Source organism: Cotesia typhae, unplaced genomic scaffold (assembly GCF_013202065.1).
Source record: "Cotesia typhae breed Kobodo isofemale line unplaced genomic scaffold, CoteBio_Ctyphae scaffold_13, whole genome shotgun sequence".
Lineage (NCBI taxonomy): Eukaryota > Metazoa > Arthropoda > Insecta > Hymenoptera > Braconidae > Cotesia > Cotesia typhae.
The window spans coordinates 1987528-2009073 of NW_027423774.1; the positions used below are offsets into that span (position 1 = coordinate 1987528).

Sequence of the window (21546 nt, forward strand, 5' to 3'; positions counted from 1 at the left end):
GCGAATTTTTAAAAAGTTAACAATTTTGCCGCCTGGCGCTATCCGCCGAACATCTGATGTTTTGGTATTTTAATATGGCGACTATGACAGCTTGAGAGTGTATTTGACTACAAATATACAATCGTTTGATTGTTTATAACAAAGATGTGGATTTATAAATAATACTTACAAAAATGCCGGTTGATATTAATCGGTTGACGGAAGGGTGGTTGGAACTGGAAAGTGATCCAGGTATTGTTTGTTTAATACTGTGAAAGGTTGTACTTTATTTACACTTAACTTAATTTGTTTATTGATTTAAAGTTACTTAATTTTTTATTTTGATGTTTAGTATGAATGTTTTGCCATTTATTTGAATGAATATTTTATACGAGTGATTGAGTTTATTTGTAAAATTTATTAATTTTTGTTTTTATAGGTTTATTTACGTTGTTACTCGAGGATTTTGGCGTCAAAGGAGTACAAGTTGAAGAAATTTATGACTTACAAAAGTCATTAGAAGGTCCAGTTTATGGATTTATTTTTTTGTTCCGATGGATTGAAGAACGACGATCTCGTCGGAAGGTTGTAGAACAGGACGAGAGTTTTGTTAAAGACGAAGATGTTGTCAATGATATTTTTTTTGCGCAGCAGGTAAATAAAATTATTGTTAATTGTGGTTATTCTGGCTAAATATATTATAATCAACAATCATAGTTTTTTTTTTTTAATTATTTTTAAAAATGACATTATTGATGAGAGCATTGGAATTTTAATAATTTTTTAATTATTTATTGAATGTCTATTTTTTTTAGTATATTTTAATTAACATTTCTTATAGTTTAATTCTTTCTAAAAATGTAATTTCTTGGATCAAATAATTTAATAACTATTTAAAATACTATTTCAGGTAGTACCCAACAGCTGCGCAACTCATGCATTATTATCCGTGCTACTTAACTGTCCAAACATCCATTTAGGCACAACACTATTGCGTTTAAAAGTTCACACATCCGGAATGTGTCCAGAAAACAAAGGCTGGGCGATAGGCAACACACCAGAATTGGCTTGCGCTCATAATTCACATGCAATGCCACAAGCTAAGCGGCGACAGGACAAAAACACTGGTGTGTCAACGGGACGTTTCACTGGTGAGGCATTTCATTTTGTCAGTTATGTGCCAATTAACGGTAGATTATTCGAATTGGATGGATTAAAACCTTACCCGATGGACCACGGACCTTGGAAAGAGCACGAAGAGTGGACTGAACAATTTCGACGAGTTATAACTGATCGTCTTGGAATATCTACTGGCGAACAATTGCAGGACATAAGATTTAATCTGATGGCCGTTGTGCCAGACCGTAGACTCGCAATTTCCCACAAACTGACAATGCTCAAAACGAACAGGCAAATAGTCGTCGAGGCGTTGCAGCAATTAGTCAAATTAAGTAACAGTAGTCATCATCATAATTCAAATGGAAATCATCATCATAATCACAATAATCACAATCATCAGGAATTAGCAGTAGCTGAAAAAAATAATGATGAAAAGAGTGATAAAAAACTAAAAACAGAAGATGAATGCAAAAATGAAATAAAACACGAGTCGGAAGCGATATTCAACGTACCTGCGGTTAATGTAGAACAGACGAATACGGATTTGCATTCTGATGTTAGTAGCGAAACAGCCAATACTAATAATGTTAAAACTGAGTCGAGTACTACCATTGAAAAAGTTGTAATGTGTGCTCTGGATTATGCAACGCCTCTGCGAATTCAAACATCACCGGCACACAGTTCATCCAGCACAGACACTTCATCGGAAATTGGATCTGCTTTTAATTCACCAACGCAAGGTAACGGATATTATTTATTATTATTTGTTACTTGTTATTACATGTCAATAACTACTGTTTGTTGATTTATCATTAGACCATCTTATGAGTCAATAATTTTATTTCCGATTCACAGAACAATTACTCACTGATAATTAACTTAAACAGTGAGGTGAATAATTATCATATGATTATAGGTAATAGGAGATTTTAAAAAACAATTAATCTACAATATAAACTCTATTACAAACTTTTTAGCGATACATTATTAATTAAATTTCATGAAAATTTTAACTCTTTATAAATAAAGATGTAACAATACTATTTGATCTATTCGGAGAATTGATGAAAGTAAAGTTAGTTCATTAAATAAAATTAGCTGTAATATGCATTTTACTAAATTAACGTATGATTTCCCATTAGAAAGTAGAGAAAAACAATAAGAAGGTGTTTTTTTTTTAAAAGAAAATATTTAAGTGCTTCTGTTATTACTAGAGATCATAAATTTAGCTTATTTTCGTAATTGAAAAGTATCTACTTTCAGAAGATTGATGCAAAACACTTTGTAATTAAATAATTATTGTTAAGTAGTTTAAAATTATGCTTATAATGATTGTAGCTTATGTTAAAGTTAAAAAAATATTGCCGATCGAGATGAGTACTCTGATAAGACTAGTAATTAAAAAAAAAAAAAAACTAAATTTTCAAGTAATAAATATTAAAATAAATTTTTATTTATATAAAAAATAATAAATATCCATAACCTTGTAAAAAAAAAAAATAAATTACATACATAACTAAAATTTCAATGATCAATGATTACAAAAACGTTTTGTAGTACAAACTTTTCTGTCTCCACAAAAGATCAAATCATTAGGGCAAATCATTCTAATAGATTCAATTTTTCCTGTGACTTCAGAGGTATAACAAAGATAGTAATACTTTTCCGATTTCCTATCCGGAAATTTTCCAGCTGACTCACAGGGTTTGTCAGTAACTTCATCTTCACTATCAGCATCATTGTCATCATCTTCGTCATAATCATCATCATCTTCTTCAGAATTAACTGTCATCTCATTTTTAATATCACTGGAACTAAGACTATGATAACGACTTCTTAAACACCGTTTGAATGTCTGCGGATCACAAACATTAATTTGATTATTAAAAGCGGTATAAGGCGGGCAAGTAAACTCGTGAACTTGTGCATTTGTCAATTCGCAGGTATAATAATTGGTGCAATCAGTGGCATTAGGCAATCTCAATCCTCGCCGGCAAGGAATAATTCTAATTATTTCAATTTTAAAATTACTAGCTAATAATTTTTTATATTTATTAACAGTTATGTATTCTTTTTTTCCTAAATTATTTTTTACAAGCAACACATTAGACAATTTATCAATTTCATCAATATTAAAATTTGATTGCAGCGTATAAATTTCTGTAATATCATCATCATTATTTTTTATGCCTTCCAATTTATGATCCAGAGTAAAATTTTTCACAAAGTAATCAAATATATCATGATAAGTATATTCATTTTTATTCGCCCCAGAATTCCGGGGTAGAAACAAATATTGTTTGACCGAAGGTTCGACGTGCTGGTAAAAAATTATTTTATTCCAATATCCTTTGCTATCGCTTGTTTTGTCATTAAAATTATTTTGACCTTTCATCGGTATAAGAATTTGTAAAGTCTCTTTTTTGCTCCCAGTTTCGTTGGTTCGATTAAATGGGTATGGAATGATAACTTGAAGATTACTTAATTTATTGGACGCACTCGATGAAGAAAATTGATAATTCAAATCGCTGCTAGATTCAATTCTGTTGCTAAATTCAGAACTTAGTGAAATGTCATTTGAAGTTTCGTTGCTTGATTCACGGTCATCGCAACTCCAGTTCTCACCTGGTTGTACGCAAAGAAGTAGAAGAGGTTGAAACACCTGAAATTACATAAAAAAAAAAAAAATTAGGAAGTAGAAATTATTTAAAATTTTAATATCCAATTTATTAATGTAATTTTAATGATGTAGTTTATGTAAAATATCGGCGAGATGAATCACTTTCTTTCACTTTTTATGGTGCTAAAATCTGCCGTTAACTTCTGTCGAGTCAGGTTACACAACTGGCAAAATTGAAAATAAAAAGTTATTTCAAGTTCATAATTCGTGATTTTTGAATTATTAAATAACTTTCATTGAAAAAATTGTTATTTAATAATAAACTGAAATAAATATGAATAGTTTTATTTTCAGAAATTTTTTTTTTCACAATTTAAGAATTTAAAAAAATTTTTTAATTTTTCAGAACGTAATATCTACTAAATTAAAATTTTAAAGTATTTCAGCTATTTAACAATTTATTATTACTATTATCAGTGACAGTACTCAAAACTTTACTGCTCGTAAATAAAACCAACTGATAACTTGGTTCATAATATTATTACTCGAAATAACTTCAATTAAATAACATGAATTTATAGTTTTGATATTATAATCTATAAATCGTTTAATAACTCTTCAATACCAAATCTAAAGCTCAAATTATTATTAGTTAAAAGCCGAGTAATTATTTATAAATTTTAAACTATTAAATAATCGACTTTTTATACAATACTTTTCAATGTAAAATAATTTTTATTTTCAAATTATTGAGAGAGTAAAAATCATGAAAAATTTTATATTTATTTTTTAATTTTTTTAATTACAAAAAATTTATTCTAAAAAAAAAACTATCGAAATATTTTAACAAATTATTATAGTTGAAAAAAAATAATTATAATATTAATATGAAATTCTTTAAAAATAAGGCAATAAGATAAATGAACTTACAAGGCCATCAGTACATCTAGAAGGTACCCAAACATATCCACCATTCGGTAAATTGACACAGTCATAAAATTTAATGCAACTATTATCATGTGGTTTTCTTTTATGCGGGCATTTGGAAGCCTCTGTTACCACAATAATGAATGATAATAATAAACAAATATAAAATGCACTGGTCATTTTATTTTAATATAAAAAAAAAAAAGTGTATTGCAATATATAATATCGGTAATGCACAGTTTACTAAATGTCTTTTGACACTGGTTATGATGATGATGACCATGAACGTTTTCATCTTATCTCAACCAAAGTTTCTCCATGTAAATTAACACCTACCATTAAACCGTTAGGTTTCTCGTGTTTCGCGACAATTTATTCTCTCGGTCTTTTAATCTTCGACAGTTAATTGACGCTAATTCATCGGCGACCTGGTTTAATAGTAGGCCAATACACATTGTAAAATAACTCAAATATCTAACGAGAATAAATACTTTTTTTTTTTTTCAGCTTGGGGATGGAATTCCGGGCAAAGTAGCCCAACTTCAACAAAAGATTTCAAGAAGTTCGTCGTGATCCGCGTTGCTGGCGATGAAAAAAATGAAGCTGGCCTCAGTAAGTTTTTTTTAATTCAAGACAACTAAAAAAATTTATTCAATTAACAGCAATAATAATAATAGTTTGTTTTTCTTAGCTCGCTCTCTTGGGAATATTAATATAAACGGAAAAAGACTTGTCTCAGACTCGGGGCATTTACATAAAAAGGTTTGTTTGTCCGGTGAAGTTAGAATTCCTCATGCAAGAGTTAAAACAAGCAATGGCGACACTGTTACTGAAGAAAAAAAAGTTGAAAAAATAGATTCAAAGCTTTGCTCAAAGTATCCGGAATTATTTGAGCCGCACACTTTTGCTCCGAAAGATTTGCTGGCGTTGTTGAAAAATCTTGAGCAGGAAATTAATATATGCGAAACTAGTCTGAAAGACGAGAATGATAAGCGAAATAAATACAAAGTAAGTTTTGCGGTTGGTCGATTAATTTATATCTATATAAGACTTTCATTTTGTGCTTATTTATGTGTGCTGTTGTTTTAGATTGATGACTGCAGACGGACACATAATTACGACGAATTTATATGCACATTCTTATCGATGCTAGCTCAACAAGGTAAACTCGCGGAATTGGTTCAACAGCATCTTACATTGAAGAAGCATACATCTGTTACTGTTAATCGTGTACACAGGTAATTTATTTATTTATTCAAATCAAAAGGCAATCAATATTTTTACTATTCATGTTTTTTATTTTATTTATTTAAAAAAAAAAAAAAAAAAAAAAATGACCACTTTTTTTAGATTTTTTCGAATTTTTTCAAAAGTAGTAAAAATTTGAATTTTCAATTTTTTTTTTTCTACATTCTTATAATTTTAATAAATAACTTGTAAAAAAATATATGATAAAAAAATTGATTGCCTTCTTTTACGGCACTTCAAAAATTACCTGAAATTTCATGCTTCTACCCAAAATACCCCCTTAAAAAAGAATCAGTGATATTCAATTAGTGATATAAATTTATTATGTAATTATAAAATTTTTTAATCATTAGCTGAGTAAGATAGGTATCCAATAAGTTATATTGCAAAACACTTCACTCTTAAAAATTTAATAAGCCTGATTAAGTCCAAAATTCGAAGAAGAAAAATTACTCAATAGAAATGAGTGTCTGGGTAAGGTAAATGTTTATCAATTTCATAATATTTATTTTGAGGTAATCTTTTTTTTTTTTTTTTTTTGTGAAAGTAATTTATTTCTTATTAAGAATTTATATTTTTAACGCGGTTTTTTCTGATCACTTTTTTGACATTGAAATTGTAATATTCCATGACATTGCGTCATGATATTACATCAAACTATGTAATAATTTATCACAATTAAAAATTTTTCCAATAGTTCAAGGACATAGTGTGATACAAAATATACAACTTTTTAATTATGAAGCTATAAATCAATTATTTAAAAAAAAAAATACTTATGATAGTGTAGTTGTAAACTCTCTTATGTTAATTGAACTGATAAATTTTTGATTTCAAAAGGATTAATAAAATATTTTTAAAGAACATAAAAATGATAGTTTACGGTGATGTTTCATAACAAGCATTTAAGTGATTAAAAATTACCTTGACATTCAATTCGTAATAAAGTAATTAATAAAAATTATTTAATTGTTTCAGGTCTTCAAAGAAAACTGATACACGACCAAATACATCACGCAGAAGGCGTGGTCGTACTAAATGCAAGAAAAGAAAATAAATCAAACGTTCAAATTTTCTTTGAAAATTTTGCGCAGGTCGTGGACGTTTCACGTATGACGATAATCAAACCTCCGAGTGAAATATTCTTTTTGAATGCTATTATTACATCCGTAAAATGTATGATTTATAATTTTTAATTCAAACTGACTATCGGACCCAGTGTTTAAAATTAATCATGATATCCATAAAATTATGCTAAATAATTCAAGATTCAAGTATAGATCTTATAAACGGCACTAATTGTCTCAACTAAGAAAATTATTTATACTAAAAATTTTTAGTATCTGTACTATTGTTTATTTTTATTTTAATTATTTTTCAGTCATGTGAAAATTTTTAATAGTACTTTATTTAATATTGTACTAGTATATACAATATTTGTACAATTTTTTATTCTAAAATATTTTAAAATAATTTTTTTCAATCTGAAAAATTATAAAAAAATTAAATTTTTTTATAAATGAATTACGAAACAAATCAATTTGTTTTAAATCATACGTACTCATTAAAAAATAAAACAAATTTATATTAGTTTAATAAAAAAAAATCATAAAATTTATTTCCAATTAAACTACTAAAAATAATTCTATTATTAATTTAAAAAAAAATCAATTGATTAAATTTCAAATAAATTTTTTACTTTAGATAATATTTATATATTGAAATTAAATTTCCGGATGTACGCTTTAATTTAATATTGTAATTACATTATAATCGTCTGTAATTTTTTAAAAATTACAGAAATGATATTAATACAGAAAGAAATATTATCATACAGAATAATTATTACAATAAAAAAAAATCAATCTATAAAAATTAATTGAGTATTTCCTTTATTGCTTTGGTATCTACAATAATTTGAAATATTTTTTTTTAAAATGACCATAAATGAAAATTTATCATTTTTCAATTGTTAGACAATTATTACGAAACATGTTTTTTTTGAACTTGAAATATTTTTTATGAGCACTTAAAAAAGTGTATATTTTTGACAATGTTACTGATTAATAGATTAATTTTTATTAGTGAGTGACACTCCTCCCTTTCCACTCCTCTGTAAATCATCAATTTCCGGAGATATTGTTTTATTAGTTTCCTTTAAATTATCAATAACATTTTTATATTTTTTTATTTTAGTTCCTATCATCGTAGTACTTTCAGATACTTAAATCACTACTTAAAAAATCATTAAGCTGTTTTCGATATTACTTCATATATTGATACATACTTTTAAAGATATTAATTGACCAGACATTTAATTGCTTTAGCCAATTTTTTCAAATTCATCAGCTATTAATTGTCTTTGACTTTACTTTTACTTTATTTATAACTTTTGCTTGTTTTTTTGTTAATTTTTAATATTTAATACAACATATGATTAATGAAATTATTTGTGCTATAAACAATGTCAAAAAAATAATTAAATTAGAAGAAAAAAAATAATCTTGTTTTAAATTAATTCAAATTTTTAATCTTTATTTGGCGCGAAAATAGTGAAAAAAAATTCTAGACTTAATCATTTGATATTAATTACTTTGTTGGGATATTTTTAAGAAAAAGTCAAAATTTCAAAGTTATTTACCGATCAAATTACCTAATTATAGGTCAATTACTTGAATTTTGCCAAATGATAAAAGTTTCAAAGTAACGACAAATTCAAGAAATTACACTGGATGCAATAAAATTTATTATTGAGACCCAATAAAGTAAAGCAAAGTAAAAAGTAAGTTTAAAAATTTATCGGTGATACAAAATCCGAATTTTTTTGAAAAATAAATTAAAAAAAAATTGCATTTATAATTTTTTAGCACTTTTAAATCTGAAATTTTTTAAATAAATTTTTCTTGCTATAATTATTTGTTAAAAAAATTCTAAAAATTATTCGACGTCATCCTTAATTAATCCAAAGACCAATTAAACATCAAAAAATTTTGAATCACACTTTGAAAGAAAAAGCTTATCGATTTATGACTAAAAATGTTAAATTATTTTAAATTGTATATTCCTCTTGAAAAAAAGAAAATAATTGTCTCAGCTCCTGCGATCCTCACGTTCTTTCTCATCTATATTTGATTATAGGCACGCACACAGTCCCACTAACCAGCCTTACTATTTATTCAATAATAATAATAATAATAATAATAATAATAATAATAATAATAATAATAAAATAAAAAAAAAAACCTCGCACATCAGAGTAAAAATATAAAAACGTGCGTCATATTTTTCATCATCTATTTTTTATTTTTTATTTAAAAACTCACTCTTTGACGTTATTGATATGCGCATGCAATAAAAAATAATCGCAAGAATATTTTTATCATTTTCAGTATTAAAAAATTATTTATACTGCAATAATAATTTTAAAATAATAATAATAAATAAATAAAAGGATTGGAAATCAAAGAAGAAATAATTTATCATAAAATATTGCCAAAAAACATTGAAAATATTTATTTCAATATTGATATTATACAATTACATACTACACGCTCAATGTCATAGATCATATAATCTACAATACTTATATCTCCGTGTATTAAATAGTTATAATAATAATTAAAAATAATTATTTACAAGTATCGAAAAAAATATTTTAATTTAATAAATCAATTGGAAGATTTAATAGCGCAGCAATTTAAAATGTACAATTGAGTTGCATGCTAAATTTATTTATTTTTCATTTTTCAACGACTAGAGCCTAACAAATATATATTCATTGTTATAATAATAATTAATTCATAATTATAATTAACATTACAAGTATATTTGTTGCTATTTATTTGTTTTACATATGAATGTTTTTACGGATTGTCACTGCATTTTGTGACTGATTGTTTATTACAGGCACTATTGGTAACATTTTAACTTCTTTTAAAGTGATAGATATAAATTATTTTTATTTATTATTTATGAGTGATTTTTCGATCGCAAAAGTTTAATTATTTTCAATATAACACTGATAAATAATGCTTTAAAAGCTATTCAAGGACATCTTGATTTTTAAAATTACAAAAGCATCAATATTATTATTATAACGTAATTTTACAATTTTAGCAATGTATAAAAAAAATAATAATAATATTTATGATTATTATTATTATTATTTTTATAATAACGATAATAGTGATAGTTACAATTAAAAATTTACAGCAGTTTAATTGAAATAAATTTAAATTAGTTTTAGGCCACTGGATACTAAAGAAACTTACTGCGTATTTTAATTTTTGTTCATTAATTTTTAATCATTATAATAAACATATATAAATATATTTACAGTTAAAAACTTTACACTTTTTTATTATTTTTAAAATTTCATTATTGGACTTTTAAGTGAATTGATAAAAAATAATTAATAAGAAACCAATAGTTAAACAGTCTTATGTTGAGCTCTTATATCAATTATATGTTTTATATATATAATATATATATATATATATATATATATATATATATATATATATATATATTTTTTTTTTTTTTTTTAACAAAATAACCATTATCTAATAAATTTTTTTCATTCCAAAATAATAATAAAAATATATATATCCAGTAGTATTAAGCCGGTACTAATATTTAAAAATTAAATAATTTTAAAAATAAAAAAAAAAAAAATACATATAAAATACAAAATTGATAAATTTCACCGGAACCACCAAATTATTATTTTTAAATAATAAGAAGCCATTAAATTTACTTGAACGTAATATCACACACAATTAAATTTTATAATTTTAGCGGCTCAATATAGCCAAGTTATTAAATTTATTTTTTTTTTGTCTATATAAATTACTACTGTAAGCCTTCATTGATAAAAACAAAACCTTAACTCGTTGTTGTAGTACCATATCCAAAAATATTAATAGTTATCAATAATCAATTATGAATGAAAAATAATGTTATTATATTAAAATATATATATATATATATATTCACATTTATAAGCCATTGACATATATTTACAACACGGAGATATCAATCTTAAATTCATTGTTTAATTTGGTTTGCGAGATAATTTTGTTCCTATTTTGTTTCATTTATACACATCAATAATTACTCGCTTTGATATTTCTGGCGGTGGTGGGAGCCGGTTGCGCGATAATCATCTTTACTAATTTCGCGGATTTTAATAATAAAATATAATAATAATAATAATAATGAAATATAATAATAAAATAATATTAATAATAATAATAATGATAATAACAGTGGTTATTATAACTGGATTTAAGGATGAAAATAATAAAATAATAAATTCTAAAGACTACCATATAATTTACTTATCAAATGAAAATGTCTAATAATGCATAATCGCAACAATAAAAACAGCCATTACAGTACTTTAACATAAAATAATAATAATAATAATAATTACAATATAAATTACAATATAAATTACAAATATAAATTTTCAGCACTGCTGTAATTGAGAAATAAAAAAGTTTCAAACCGAAAAACGTCTTCTTAAAAAATATCAGGCGGTTGATTTTAAAAAATCTACAAATAACACGAAGCACATATCTTGGCACGACAAGCAGCGACACTATGAGTGTCTCACTGTAACCCGTTGGCAGGGCCAGTGCTGCTGGTAATGTTGGTACTGCCGGAGTGGTTGGTAACTTGTTGAGGCATATGGTCGCCATTTGCTTTACCAAGACGAAGAATACTCTGAAGCGAAGCGACTTCAGAAGCAAGTCTGTCAAGCCTAGATTTAACTTCAGTTTCCGTTTCAGGCACTGCAGAGATGCTGGAGCCATTCCACTCAGCACCTAGTGAAATACCGGAATCGCGTTCGTCGCTGGATCCTTCATTGTCCCAGGGTGGAGATGCTCTGGGACCGGGTTCCTGTTTAATCCCGTGCAACGCCAGGAGGGCGCTAGCAGCGTCTTTGTCCCCAATGCGAGACTTATGCCTAAGTTTGTGTGGTAGGCTGTTGTTGGCAGCAGGATTGTGGGAGACAACGATCGTCGCGCCTTCGTCGCCGCTGCCAGAGGAGAGCTCGTAGGGCGATTGGGCCCTTCGGCCCCTTGACGACAGATTGAGGGCGCTAGTTGTGTCAAAGTGGATAGCGGGGTGGGGGTAGGGATACTGGAAGGTCTCGGTCTCGGGATAGGCACTGGTCTCTGGGACATAGAGCTGTGCTGGTGATCTGGGGGATCTTGTGCCACTTACTGGTTGGTGAATCACAGACGTGTGGACGGGACTCGGCGACCTGGCGTAGAGAAGCGCTGCCGACGGTGGAAGTTTAGCGCGCTTAACGCTCATCGCCGGCTCGGAGGGGAGAGCCGCAAGGACGTGCTCCGGGCTGATAACTGTCTCCCCGCAGATCCCGTACTTGTCCCTGATAGCGTCCAGCTGGGCCTTGAGGATGTGGTTCTCCTTGCTGAGCTCCATCACGCGCTGCTCCAGGACCATGTCGTTGAAGCGGCGCTTTTCTCGGGACCGCTTGGCGGCCTCGTTGTTCCGTCTGCGGCGGTCCCAGTAGCTGTCATCCTTCTTGTTGTCAGGAATGAACTCCCTTTGTTTGCGCTGTGAGAATAGTTCCTTTCTGATGTCAAAATTCGGGGAATAGTTCTCGGGATGTATCACCTGTTGGTCGTGATGGTGCTGCTCCTGTGCCTGCGTCTGCTGCTGCTGCTGCTGCTGTTGCTGCTGCTGCTGCTGCGCCTGGTGCTGGTGCTGGTGCTGGGAGACCTGTTGCTGCTGGGACTGCTGGTGGTGCTGCTGCTGCTGGTGGTGTTGTTGGTGCTGTTGGTGCTGGTGTTGGCTGACGTGGTGCCCCGGATGAGTCAGAGGTGGCATTGGCCCGTGGGCCTCATGTCCTCCGTGTGACCCCTGCCCGGGATGGGCCATTGTGTGGCTCGCTGGCATGTTGCTGTTAAGACAAGCGGTTTCACCGTTTATGGGCGATCCACTCTGGCGGGCAATGAACTCTGCCACCATAATTTGTCTTCTTATAACATCTGGAACAGAAAGTAATTATTTGTTAGTTTTTGTTTTATTTTTATTTTTTAATTAATTAGGAATATTCAATCAAGTTATTATTAATTAAATATTCGTATTTGATAATTATTATTTTTAATCTTTTTAAAAAAATTTTAAGGTGATTTTAGATTTTAAAAAATTCAACTAATTTTTTTTTTTTTATAGATGAAGGATAATTTTAAAGAAGAAAATTAAAAGATAAATTGCGATAAGTACTTTGTATTGAAAAAAATTAAAGTTAAGCTTTACGTTTTTAAATAACTAAGTAGAAACGGATGGATTTGAAGCCTCATTGTTGTTAGTCTAAATTACACTGATAAAAAAAAAATTCAACCAAGAAAATTATTAAAAAAAAATTCTTTGTTCTGAATCAACTGGAAATGATTTTTATGATTCAGTTAATTTTTTATCAGTGTAATAAAAGAAAAACTTGAGTCATAATTATAATATCTTACAAATGATAACATTAGGATGTTAATTAAGTATAAAGGAGTGAGTGAGAAAGCTCCTGTTAAATGAAATCAAGGATTATCGTATTAATTTATAGCAATAGACTTAAATCTAGCTTAAAGACAACGCATCGTTGACCTTATAATAAGGCCACACGTACAAATCACAAGATATATGGAATGAGGAAATCGAAGCCGACGACCTCGTACCGCAAAGTTATAACGTGACCACTATTTTTCCGGTATCATACATCATTGTTCTGGTTAGTGCGATTTTAAAAACATTAACATTGATACTAGTTGAATTTACATATTCAACTTTATCTACGAATTAAAATTACAGTAATACAAAAATTGCGAAAGCAACAACTTATTAACTCCGATTAATACGTAACACTAATTACATTGCGTTTATCATAGACAAATAATAATGATAATAACAACAAAATAAGACAACAATCTTAGCTGTATCGCGAATGTGGGTCAACTGATGCAACTTCGGCGAACAATCCCTGACGACGATAGAACACGTGCATTCTCAACCGTAGTTATGCGGTTACACAAGAGCCCTGGTGTTGAGCCTTGGGACGGTGTTGGCCGTATGCTACTCGATTCAAAGTCTTATATATATATATATATATATATATATATATATATATATATATATATATATATATATATATATATATATATATATACACGGTATACACGTACATTCAATTGTACGACGAAGGGACAGAGGAGAGCAAGCAAAAAGTATGATCACAACCAAGCCGATTATATTACTTGCTGGGGGAGTTATTCTCAAAGTACTCTCTTTAAATATATATTCTATCGCGGGCTAATATTTTAATGTATCTATAATTATTAAAAATTTAATAAAAAAGTTTAAATTATAATTATAAAAATTCTATATCTATTAGAGCTCTTGACTTTCCAAACCCGGAAACAATAAATTAAAATAGCCCAATTAAATGCTTAATATGAATTTAATCATAATTACATCCGTACATTCAAACAAGAATAGCCCCCCAAAATTGCTAGATTAATTCCTAAAAATTTTTTACTGAGATAAAGATACTGCTCCAAAATAAAAATTTTTCAATTAAAAGCTTCTAATCATGAAATCCACCCTATAAAATAATAATTAAAATTACAAGCAATATCCACCGTAGAGTACCGCAAGGCCACATGTCGCAGAACAAACAAAGGTCGTTGATCTGTCAAATTTAATACAAGCGTTTGCCTCCTTCCTGATGTTATAAATTGAATAACTTTACTACTATGTTAGTCAAGTCAAGGACGGACACGATACAAGGTTGTCAAATTTACACAACTAACGCTATAAATCTTATCAGTATCTCCAAAAAATGGTCGTCGCTGATATTAATATTATACTTTAATACGTTAGATCATACATCATAAAATAATATATTATGCAATGGATTTAATAACGTTATATTAAAGATGTTATGTTACAATATGATGTTAAGTTATTAAATGTCTAGATATATCAACAATAGGCAGGCTCAGCTTAACTCATTGGAAACGAGACACAGTAATAAGAGATAGGTCTAGTGATATCATTGCGTCATTGCATACACTACTCCGAGTAGAGTACAGTAACGCGACATTGCATGTATGTTGTGTCATGCATCAACTACACATATATATATATATATATATATATATATATATATATATATATATATATATATATATATATATATATATATATATATATATATTTATATGCTCACCGAGAATACTTATATATTGAAGCACGAGCCGGGTACTTATGTAATATCAGGCATGGGTAAGCGCATGCGTTTAATATGTGTTTCTTTTAAAAAAAAAAAAAAGTTGTACCACATGCAGGCTTTAGACACGTATTAGTATATTATAGCGGGAATAACAGATTACACATGCCCGTAGAGAAAATAACCATTCATATGTATATAATATTATGTATATGTTGATATCTATGTATTTGACAACGTCTGTATCATTCTAATTCTAATATAACTAAACAGGCAACGGTGAATGTCAGCCGCCAAGGAAACTCTCTATACCCAGTACATAGTATTCATAATTTGTAGTAATATATTTATTAATATAAATAATTTTTATTTTTTTATATTGAGAAATTTTTTAATAATTTAATATTTAAATATTTAAATGAAATCCCGACGATTTTAGATCAAAATTGCACCCAATCGATTTATTTTGAGGAATTATATTGACGAATAAATAATTTAAGAATTAATGTAATTGAATGGGTTAAAACTATTACGTGACTACACGTGATCTTTATTGATCGATTATTTCGAGGAATTATGATGCAATTAGGTGTGAGTCATTGGATTAAACTGTTATGTTGTATTATAGCATATTACATACATGTATATGTAGAGTGAATCTTTTCGAGGAAATGTTAATGGTATATATGATATTGAATTAAATATAGTTTCAGGTGAAATTAATAAGGTTTGTTGACAGTTATTTTTTAATAAGTGTGAGTCATTTTTGCAAAGCTAGTCAAGGATTGTTCCTTGGTTTTCAGGACATGATACATCAAGGATTCAGGGGCAAAACCGATTGTGATTTGTAATTTGTCTCGATCAATAGTATGACGCACGCGGAAAATCTTATTGTGAATTGTTTTTTCTTTTTTTTTTTTTTTTTTATGTTTCAGTTTGTTTATTTAATTATTTATTTATAAAGTTAATTATTGATAAACCTTGCGGGTTTATGACTGTTACTATTTACTATTACCACGAAAAATATTGCTGAGGATTTTGTAACAGGAAGTTGATATTTTAATTTTATTATCTTTATATTTTTGTGGAAATTTTTTTTTAATTTATCTGTTGAATTATTTTTGCAAAAATTTATTATTATTATTATTATTATTATTATTATTATTATTATTATTATTAAGAAAAAAAATATTCCAGATATAAAAAAAAAATTCAGAAGTCAAAAAAATTACAGTGACTAATAAAGTGATTACAAAATAAAAAAAAAAAAATTATATTACAAAAAACTGTCGTAGCAATCGAATAATATAAATTTGTATAGAACAACCACACAATCCACTAAATAAATATCAACTAAAAACACCTTTAACTATAATTCTTTTTATTTAAAAAAAAAAATTGACTATTAAGTCGGGACGCACGTATTTGCTTGGTTTGTTGCGGAATCGTCGACGCACGTGACAATTACTCGATATTATTATTTTTTACTTGATATATAATGTATATATAGCATAACATAATATACATAGATGAGTTTATCAATTCAAATTTTTTTTTTTCAATAACAAATCTTAGAAAAAAATATAACCAAGATTAAAAGAGTAATCATAATCATATAATTTGAATAAGCGATTATTTAACGCGTAATAGATTATAAACTAAAGGCAGTGAGTAATTTTTTTTTTTTGGTTTATTTATTAACTGAATAGTTTGAATTGAGATAAAAATTGTATGGCAAATTAGGTCGATTTAATGATTATAGATAAGATAGTAGTTTTTATTATTTTTAACTACTTTTAAATAAGTAAACACGTATGTTACTGTAATTAGTAACTGACTAAATACTTAGGTTAAATTTAAGATAATGACAGATGTTAAAATAGTTATAAAACGTAATAGATGTTCTTTTCTAATCCCGTTAGTTACAATGTATAACTTTTGTGTTATCTACCAATTAATCTTTTTTTTTATTATTTTACACTTAAAATTTTTTTACAAAGCGTTCATTTTACTATTACTCTAATTAATTATTAATTAGAGCTCTGCTGTGTGATTAAGAAGTTGTTAAATGAATTATTTGATATAATTTACGTTTTTTTGCAAGCCGATGTTTTAATCAATTATTTAAACTGATGTATATTCTTGTTAACATTAGTATAATGATAATAATCTTGTAAATTAAATTATTCAATAACAATTAATTGAATTTTAATGATTATGGAAGTAGTTACTTTATAAAATAAATGATGAGGTCGATGCCAGAAAATAATTTATTCAAGGAATAATTTTATGACGCAATATTAGCTCACTTTTAAAAATAAGGGAAAGAGAAGTGTATAACATATATATATATATATATATATATATATATATATATATATATATATATATATATATATATATATATATATATATATATATATCAATTTTATCGCTTAAATTTTGTAATAAATTCCGTATTTTTTTCAATTTTAATAGTTAAAGCAACTAAAATTATTAATTCTAATTAACGTTCAAAATTTTTGTAAATTTCAATTATTGTCTTCAAAAAATTTAGTTTTATAATTTTTTATATTTTCAATTATCACAATTTCATCATATTTTTATCAATTACGTCAACTACCATCGATGTATTTTTTAATTATTGATAAATTTTTTTTTAAGTAAAAATTTGAATGGGAATAATTTAAATTTGCTTCATTTAAATCTCATAAAATAAATCTGAGTGTGCATATTTTAAAAGTGACATTATCCCGTCCTTGAAATAAGTTAATATAAGCTTGCCCTTCATTTTATCCGTCTTGAGTCCATGAATTTAATTGCAATCGTTCGAGTAAAAATTTTTTTATCCCTGCATACACCACTGCCTATAAATATATGTTTCTGAGAGGAGTTGGAGTGTATGTATGAATTAGGCCGTGGCCCACTTTATTAAGAAAATACATTACGTATTAATGGTAACATTAAGTAAAGATTTAAGTAACAGTTATTGTTATTACAGATAAAGACCGTCAATAACAACTACACTGAGTGCAAGTAGATATAGAGAGAGAAGAGAAGGGTCTCGGTGGGAGTTTACTCGCCAACTAAATAAAATCTGCACTGATCATTGGCTATTTGGACTTTAGAGCGGCATGTTCACCACGTGGTTACCGGTTAATTTTTTATTTTTTATTTTTTATCTAACAAATAAATAAATAAATAATTAATTCAATTAAAAATGACACCTTAAAATTTTTCATCATACAATTTTAAATTACTTTTAATAAAAATTAAAAATATCTACAATTTTTTCCTTAAAATTTTTACAACTAATTAAAAAAAAAAAAATTGACAGGAATTTTAATTTAAAATTATTTTGACATAAAATTGGAGATATTTTATAATTTTTACAATTATTATTTTTAATAAAAAAAAAATATGCAGGTGTACAGAAAATTTTAATATTTTGACTGTTTAAAAAAACCAAAAATTATTTTAGTATTCTGATAATAAAAACTATAAAAATTGTAAGCGATAAAGTGAATGTAAATAAGAATCAAAGCTGATGAACGCAAGCGCATTAAATAAAATAAAGAACACTAGTTACTCGGGTTACACGAGTTCGTATGACGCAACAATAATTGCTGCAGTAGTAGTCACATTCGAAGAAACGTGAATTTTTTGCAAGGTCTTTATTATTATGCACATTAGAGAGAAAATTTTATTATTTTTTAGTTTCCAAGATTCTAATTGATAACAAGATTGCGCTTATATTACATCAAGTTTGTCGAACTTTTTCACTCGACATTAAATTAATCGAGGATGTTGATGTAATTTTTTATTGTGCAACTAAATAAATATTAAATAATTATAATTATAATAATATTTTATTATCACGAGTCCAAAGGTTTGGTACTTTATCACTTTTAATTTTTTGGTTTTTTCAAATGAGTCAAAATTAAATCACTAAATTTTTCCCGATAGTTTTAAAAACTCCAATCTGTTAAAATTGAAAAAAATAACGTTAGAAAATTTTGAAATTAAAAAAAATTGTGCATATTTTTTTTTTTTTATATATGTAAATGACACTGAAGTTAGCAAACGTTCAAAAATTTTTGATTTTTTTTTTTTTTTTTTTAATTAAATTACAACTAAAAAAATATTTCTAAAAAATTGCACTTTTAATTTTTTAATCTTTTTTAAATTGTTTAATTGAAATTTCTTCAATAAAAAATTTCAAAATGTCAGCCAACTTCATTTTTCTGTTTAAATATTTAAATGTTTATAAATTTGAATATTTTTCTGTGAAAAATATTTAAATTTTCACTTTCTTAAAATAAATAAATAAAAACTTACCAATTGTTAATTGTTGTGTAAAGCGCGACTTCGCGCTAATACCGAGATCCACTTTGTCTACTCCGTATAGCGGTTTGAATATTTTGTTTTTTTTTTTTTTTTTTTTTTGACAAAAAAATTCAATACAAAATAATATAAAATTTTGTAAAAATTCACTCAAACAAAACTGTATCACTTGTTTTAAAAAAAATAAAAAAATCAATCCACTTTTTTATTTAAAAAAAAAAATTTTTTTTAAATTGAAATTTTAAAGTTGTAAAATATCTCAATCAATTAGCGATGAGTAATTAAACGCACAGTTGACAGGTAACAAAAAGATGAATAAATATTAAAAAATTGAAAAAGCGTAGAAACACGTCCGCTCAGAACGAAAGCGCGCTCCTGACTGGCAACTGGCTCCACTTGTACTCGAGAAACTCGACAGTCTACCAGGACCCGACTGAGTGTCAGTAGTAGAGTGTAGTCTAGTAGGGTCTCTCTCTACTCCTGGCCTCAATGTCGTCGTATCGCGTGTGATGCCAGAAGACTGACACTCCGACACTCGCCTAACACTACACACCAACACTGAATTAAATTAATGCGTGTGTATGAGTTGCGCTTACGCTCGACTGTGTACTGCTGCCGCCGCGTGCCGGTGAGTTTCCGTAAGCCAGACGTTTTAAATTGTCTGTATTTGTGTATATATTTATATGTGTGCAATATCACTTAATCCCAATACACTTCTCTCACATATCGTTTGTATTTGGTATCACTGTGGACTTAACTCAAGAGCTCGCCGAGTAAGAGTGGGAGTTTCGTTTGTTAAAGCGGGGTATTAACTCCTGGTGGAGGTGGCAGTGCCAATTGAGGTAGGGAGCAGATGAACTTAACATCTCCGAGTTTTTAGTTCAGATAGAAGGGATTCCCGTCCCCACTTACTCTTCTTTAATCATTTACTTAATACTTAAACTCTCTAGTTACATTTTACATTACAATACATACATCAATACATTATTCCGCTGCACTGTCTACTATCGGGGATATTACATTTTACTAATATAATTATTACTGTTGTACTGTCACTATTACCACTCCTGTTACTAGTACTATTACTTGCAGGATTATTCGATGATCAAAAGGGTCAATTAATTATAAAAAAAAATTTTTTTTTTATTTGTAAAGTTTTTTAGTAAATTTTTAACTATTGCATTGGTCCTCATGACGGAATTTTTGAAAAATATCGTTTGTGGCCAGTGTACTTTTTTTGACCACTTTATTTTCAAATTATTGTATTAATATTTCTATAAGCGCAAGACAATTAATTCAATTTGTACACAGAAAGAAAGAAAGTGTAAATTTTCTTAAATCAAAAAAATTTTTAAGAATCTTGAACGAAGTTAAATTTTTTTAAGCCAAGAAAATTTATTCTTGCTCCAAAAAAACTTCGGTCTTCCTTACAATTTTCTTGGTTCAAGAAATTTTTTTTTTATGTTTATAAATGTACTAATTTATAAATTCTACAAAAATTCTACTTGAATAGTTAAAATTCATTACTTTTTGTAGTTATTATCTCTTTGCATTGTAAAGAAAAAACGTCAAAAATTTTAAGAATTATTAAAATTAAATTTTTTACATTGATTATTAACTTACATAAAAAAAAATTTTAATCATCAATTCGAATTATTTAAAACCATCCACTTAAAATGAAATCGTTAATAAAGTTATTTTCCATTGACCTTCTAAAATTAGATTGTCCAAATATAATTTAATTATCGATAAAATTTATTTTTGTTAATGATTAAAAACTGAATGATTAAATAAATGATTTTGAATAAAATATAAAATTTTCAATTATAATATTAAATTGTAACATTCAATTGTAAGAGTAAACCCTACAAAAAAAAATTATAAAGAAGGAAGTTGAAGCATATAGAGTATCGAGAAAAAGAAGATTACTTAACTTCAAAACCGTTAAGACTTCACAGTTATATTCAATATAACCCGAATTCAATATATGTATTATTTGGTAATATTATATTAAGGCATGTGAATCTGAAGTTATGTCATTAAATTCACGTAAGAC

General features: G+C 27.5%; 3 protein-coding genes across 4 annotated transcripts; 1 reads left to right on the forward strand and 2 right to left on the reverse strand.

Annotated features, from left to right (window-relative positions):
* The first annotated feature begins 73 nt into the window (after positions 1-73).
* On the forward strand, positions 74-7450 carry Calypso (ubiquitin carboxyl-terminal hydrolase calypso). Its single transcript, XM_074253487.1, has 7 exons — positions 74-231; positions 419-633; positions 890-1838; positions 5153-5257; positions 5337-5653; positions 5735-5883; positions 6872-7450. The coding sequence occupies exons 1-7, from the start codon at positions 174-176 to the stop codon at positions 6948-6950; spliced, it is 1872 nt and encodes a 623-aa protein (XP_074109588.1). The 5' UTR covers positions 74-173; the 3' UTR covers positions 6951-7450.
* On the reverse strand, positions 2630-4873 carry LOC141535096 (uncharacterized). The gene is made up of 2 exons (XM_074254886.1): positions 4649-4873; positions 2630-3760 (listed from the first exon to the last, which is right to left on the reverse strand). Exons 1-2 carry the CDS (start codon positions 4823-4825, stop codon positions 2630-2632), a joined length of 1308 nt encoding a protein of 435 aa, XP_074110987.1. The 5' UTR covers positions 4826-4873.
* A 3031-nt stretch (positions 7451-10481) lies between the features above and the next one.
* On the reverse strand, positions 10482-19633 carry LOC141534930 (uncharacterized). Of its 2 annotated transcripts, XM_074254580.1 has the most exons (3): positions 19485-19633; positions 12542-12915; positions 10482-12481 (listed from the first exon to the last, which is right to left on the reverse strand). In XM_074254580.1, exons 2-3 carry the CDS (start codon positions 12893-12895, stop codon positions 11507-11509), a joined length of 1329 nt encoding a protein of 442 aa, XP_074110681.1. In that variant the 5' UTR covers positions 12896-12915; positions 19485-19633; the 3' UTR covers positions 10482-11506. The 2 variants fall into 2 exon arrangements, with proteins under 2 accessions (XP_074110681.1, XP_074110680.1); XM_074254579.1 differs by having other exon boundaries at positions 10483-12915; positions 19485-19632.
* Positions 19634-21546: the final 1913 nt, after the last annotated feature.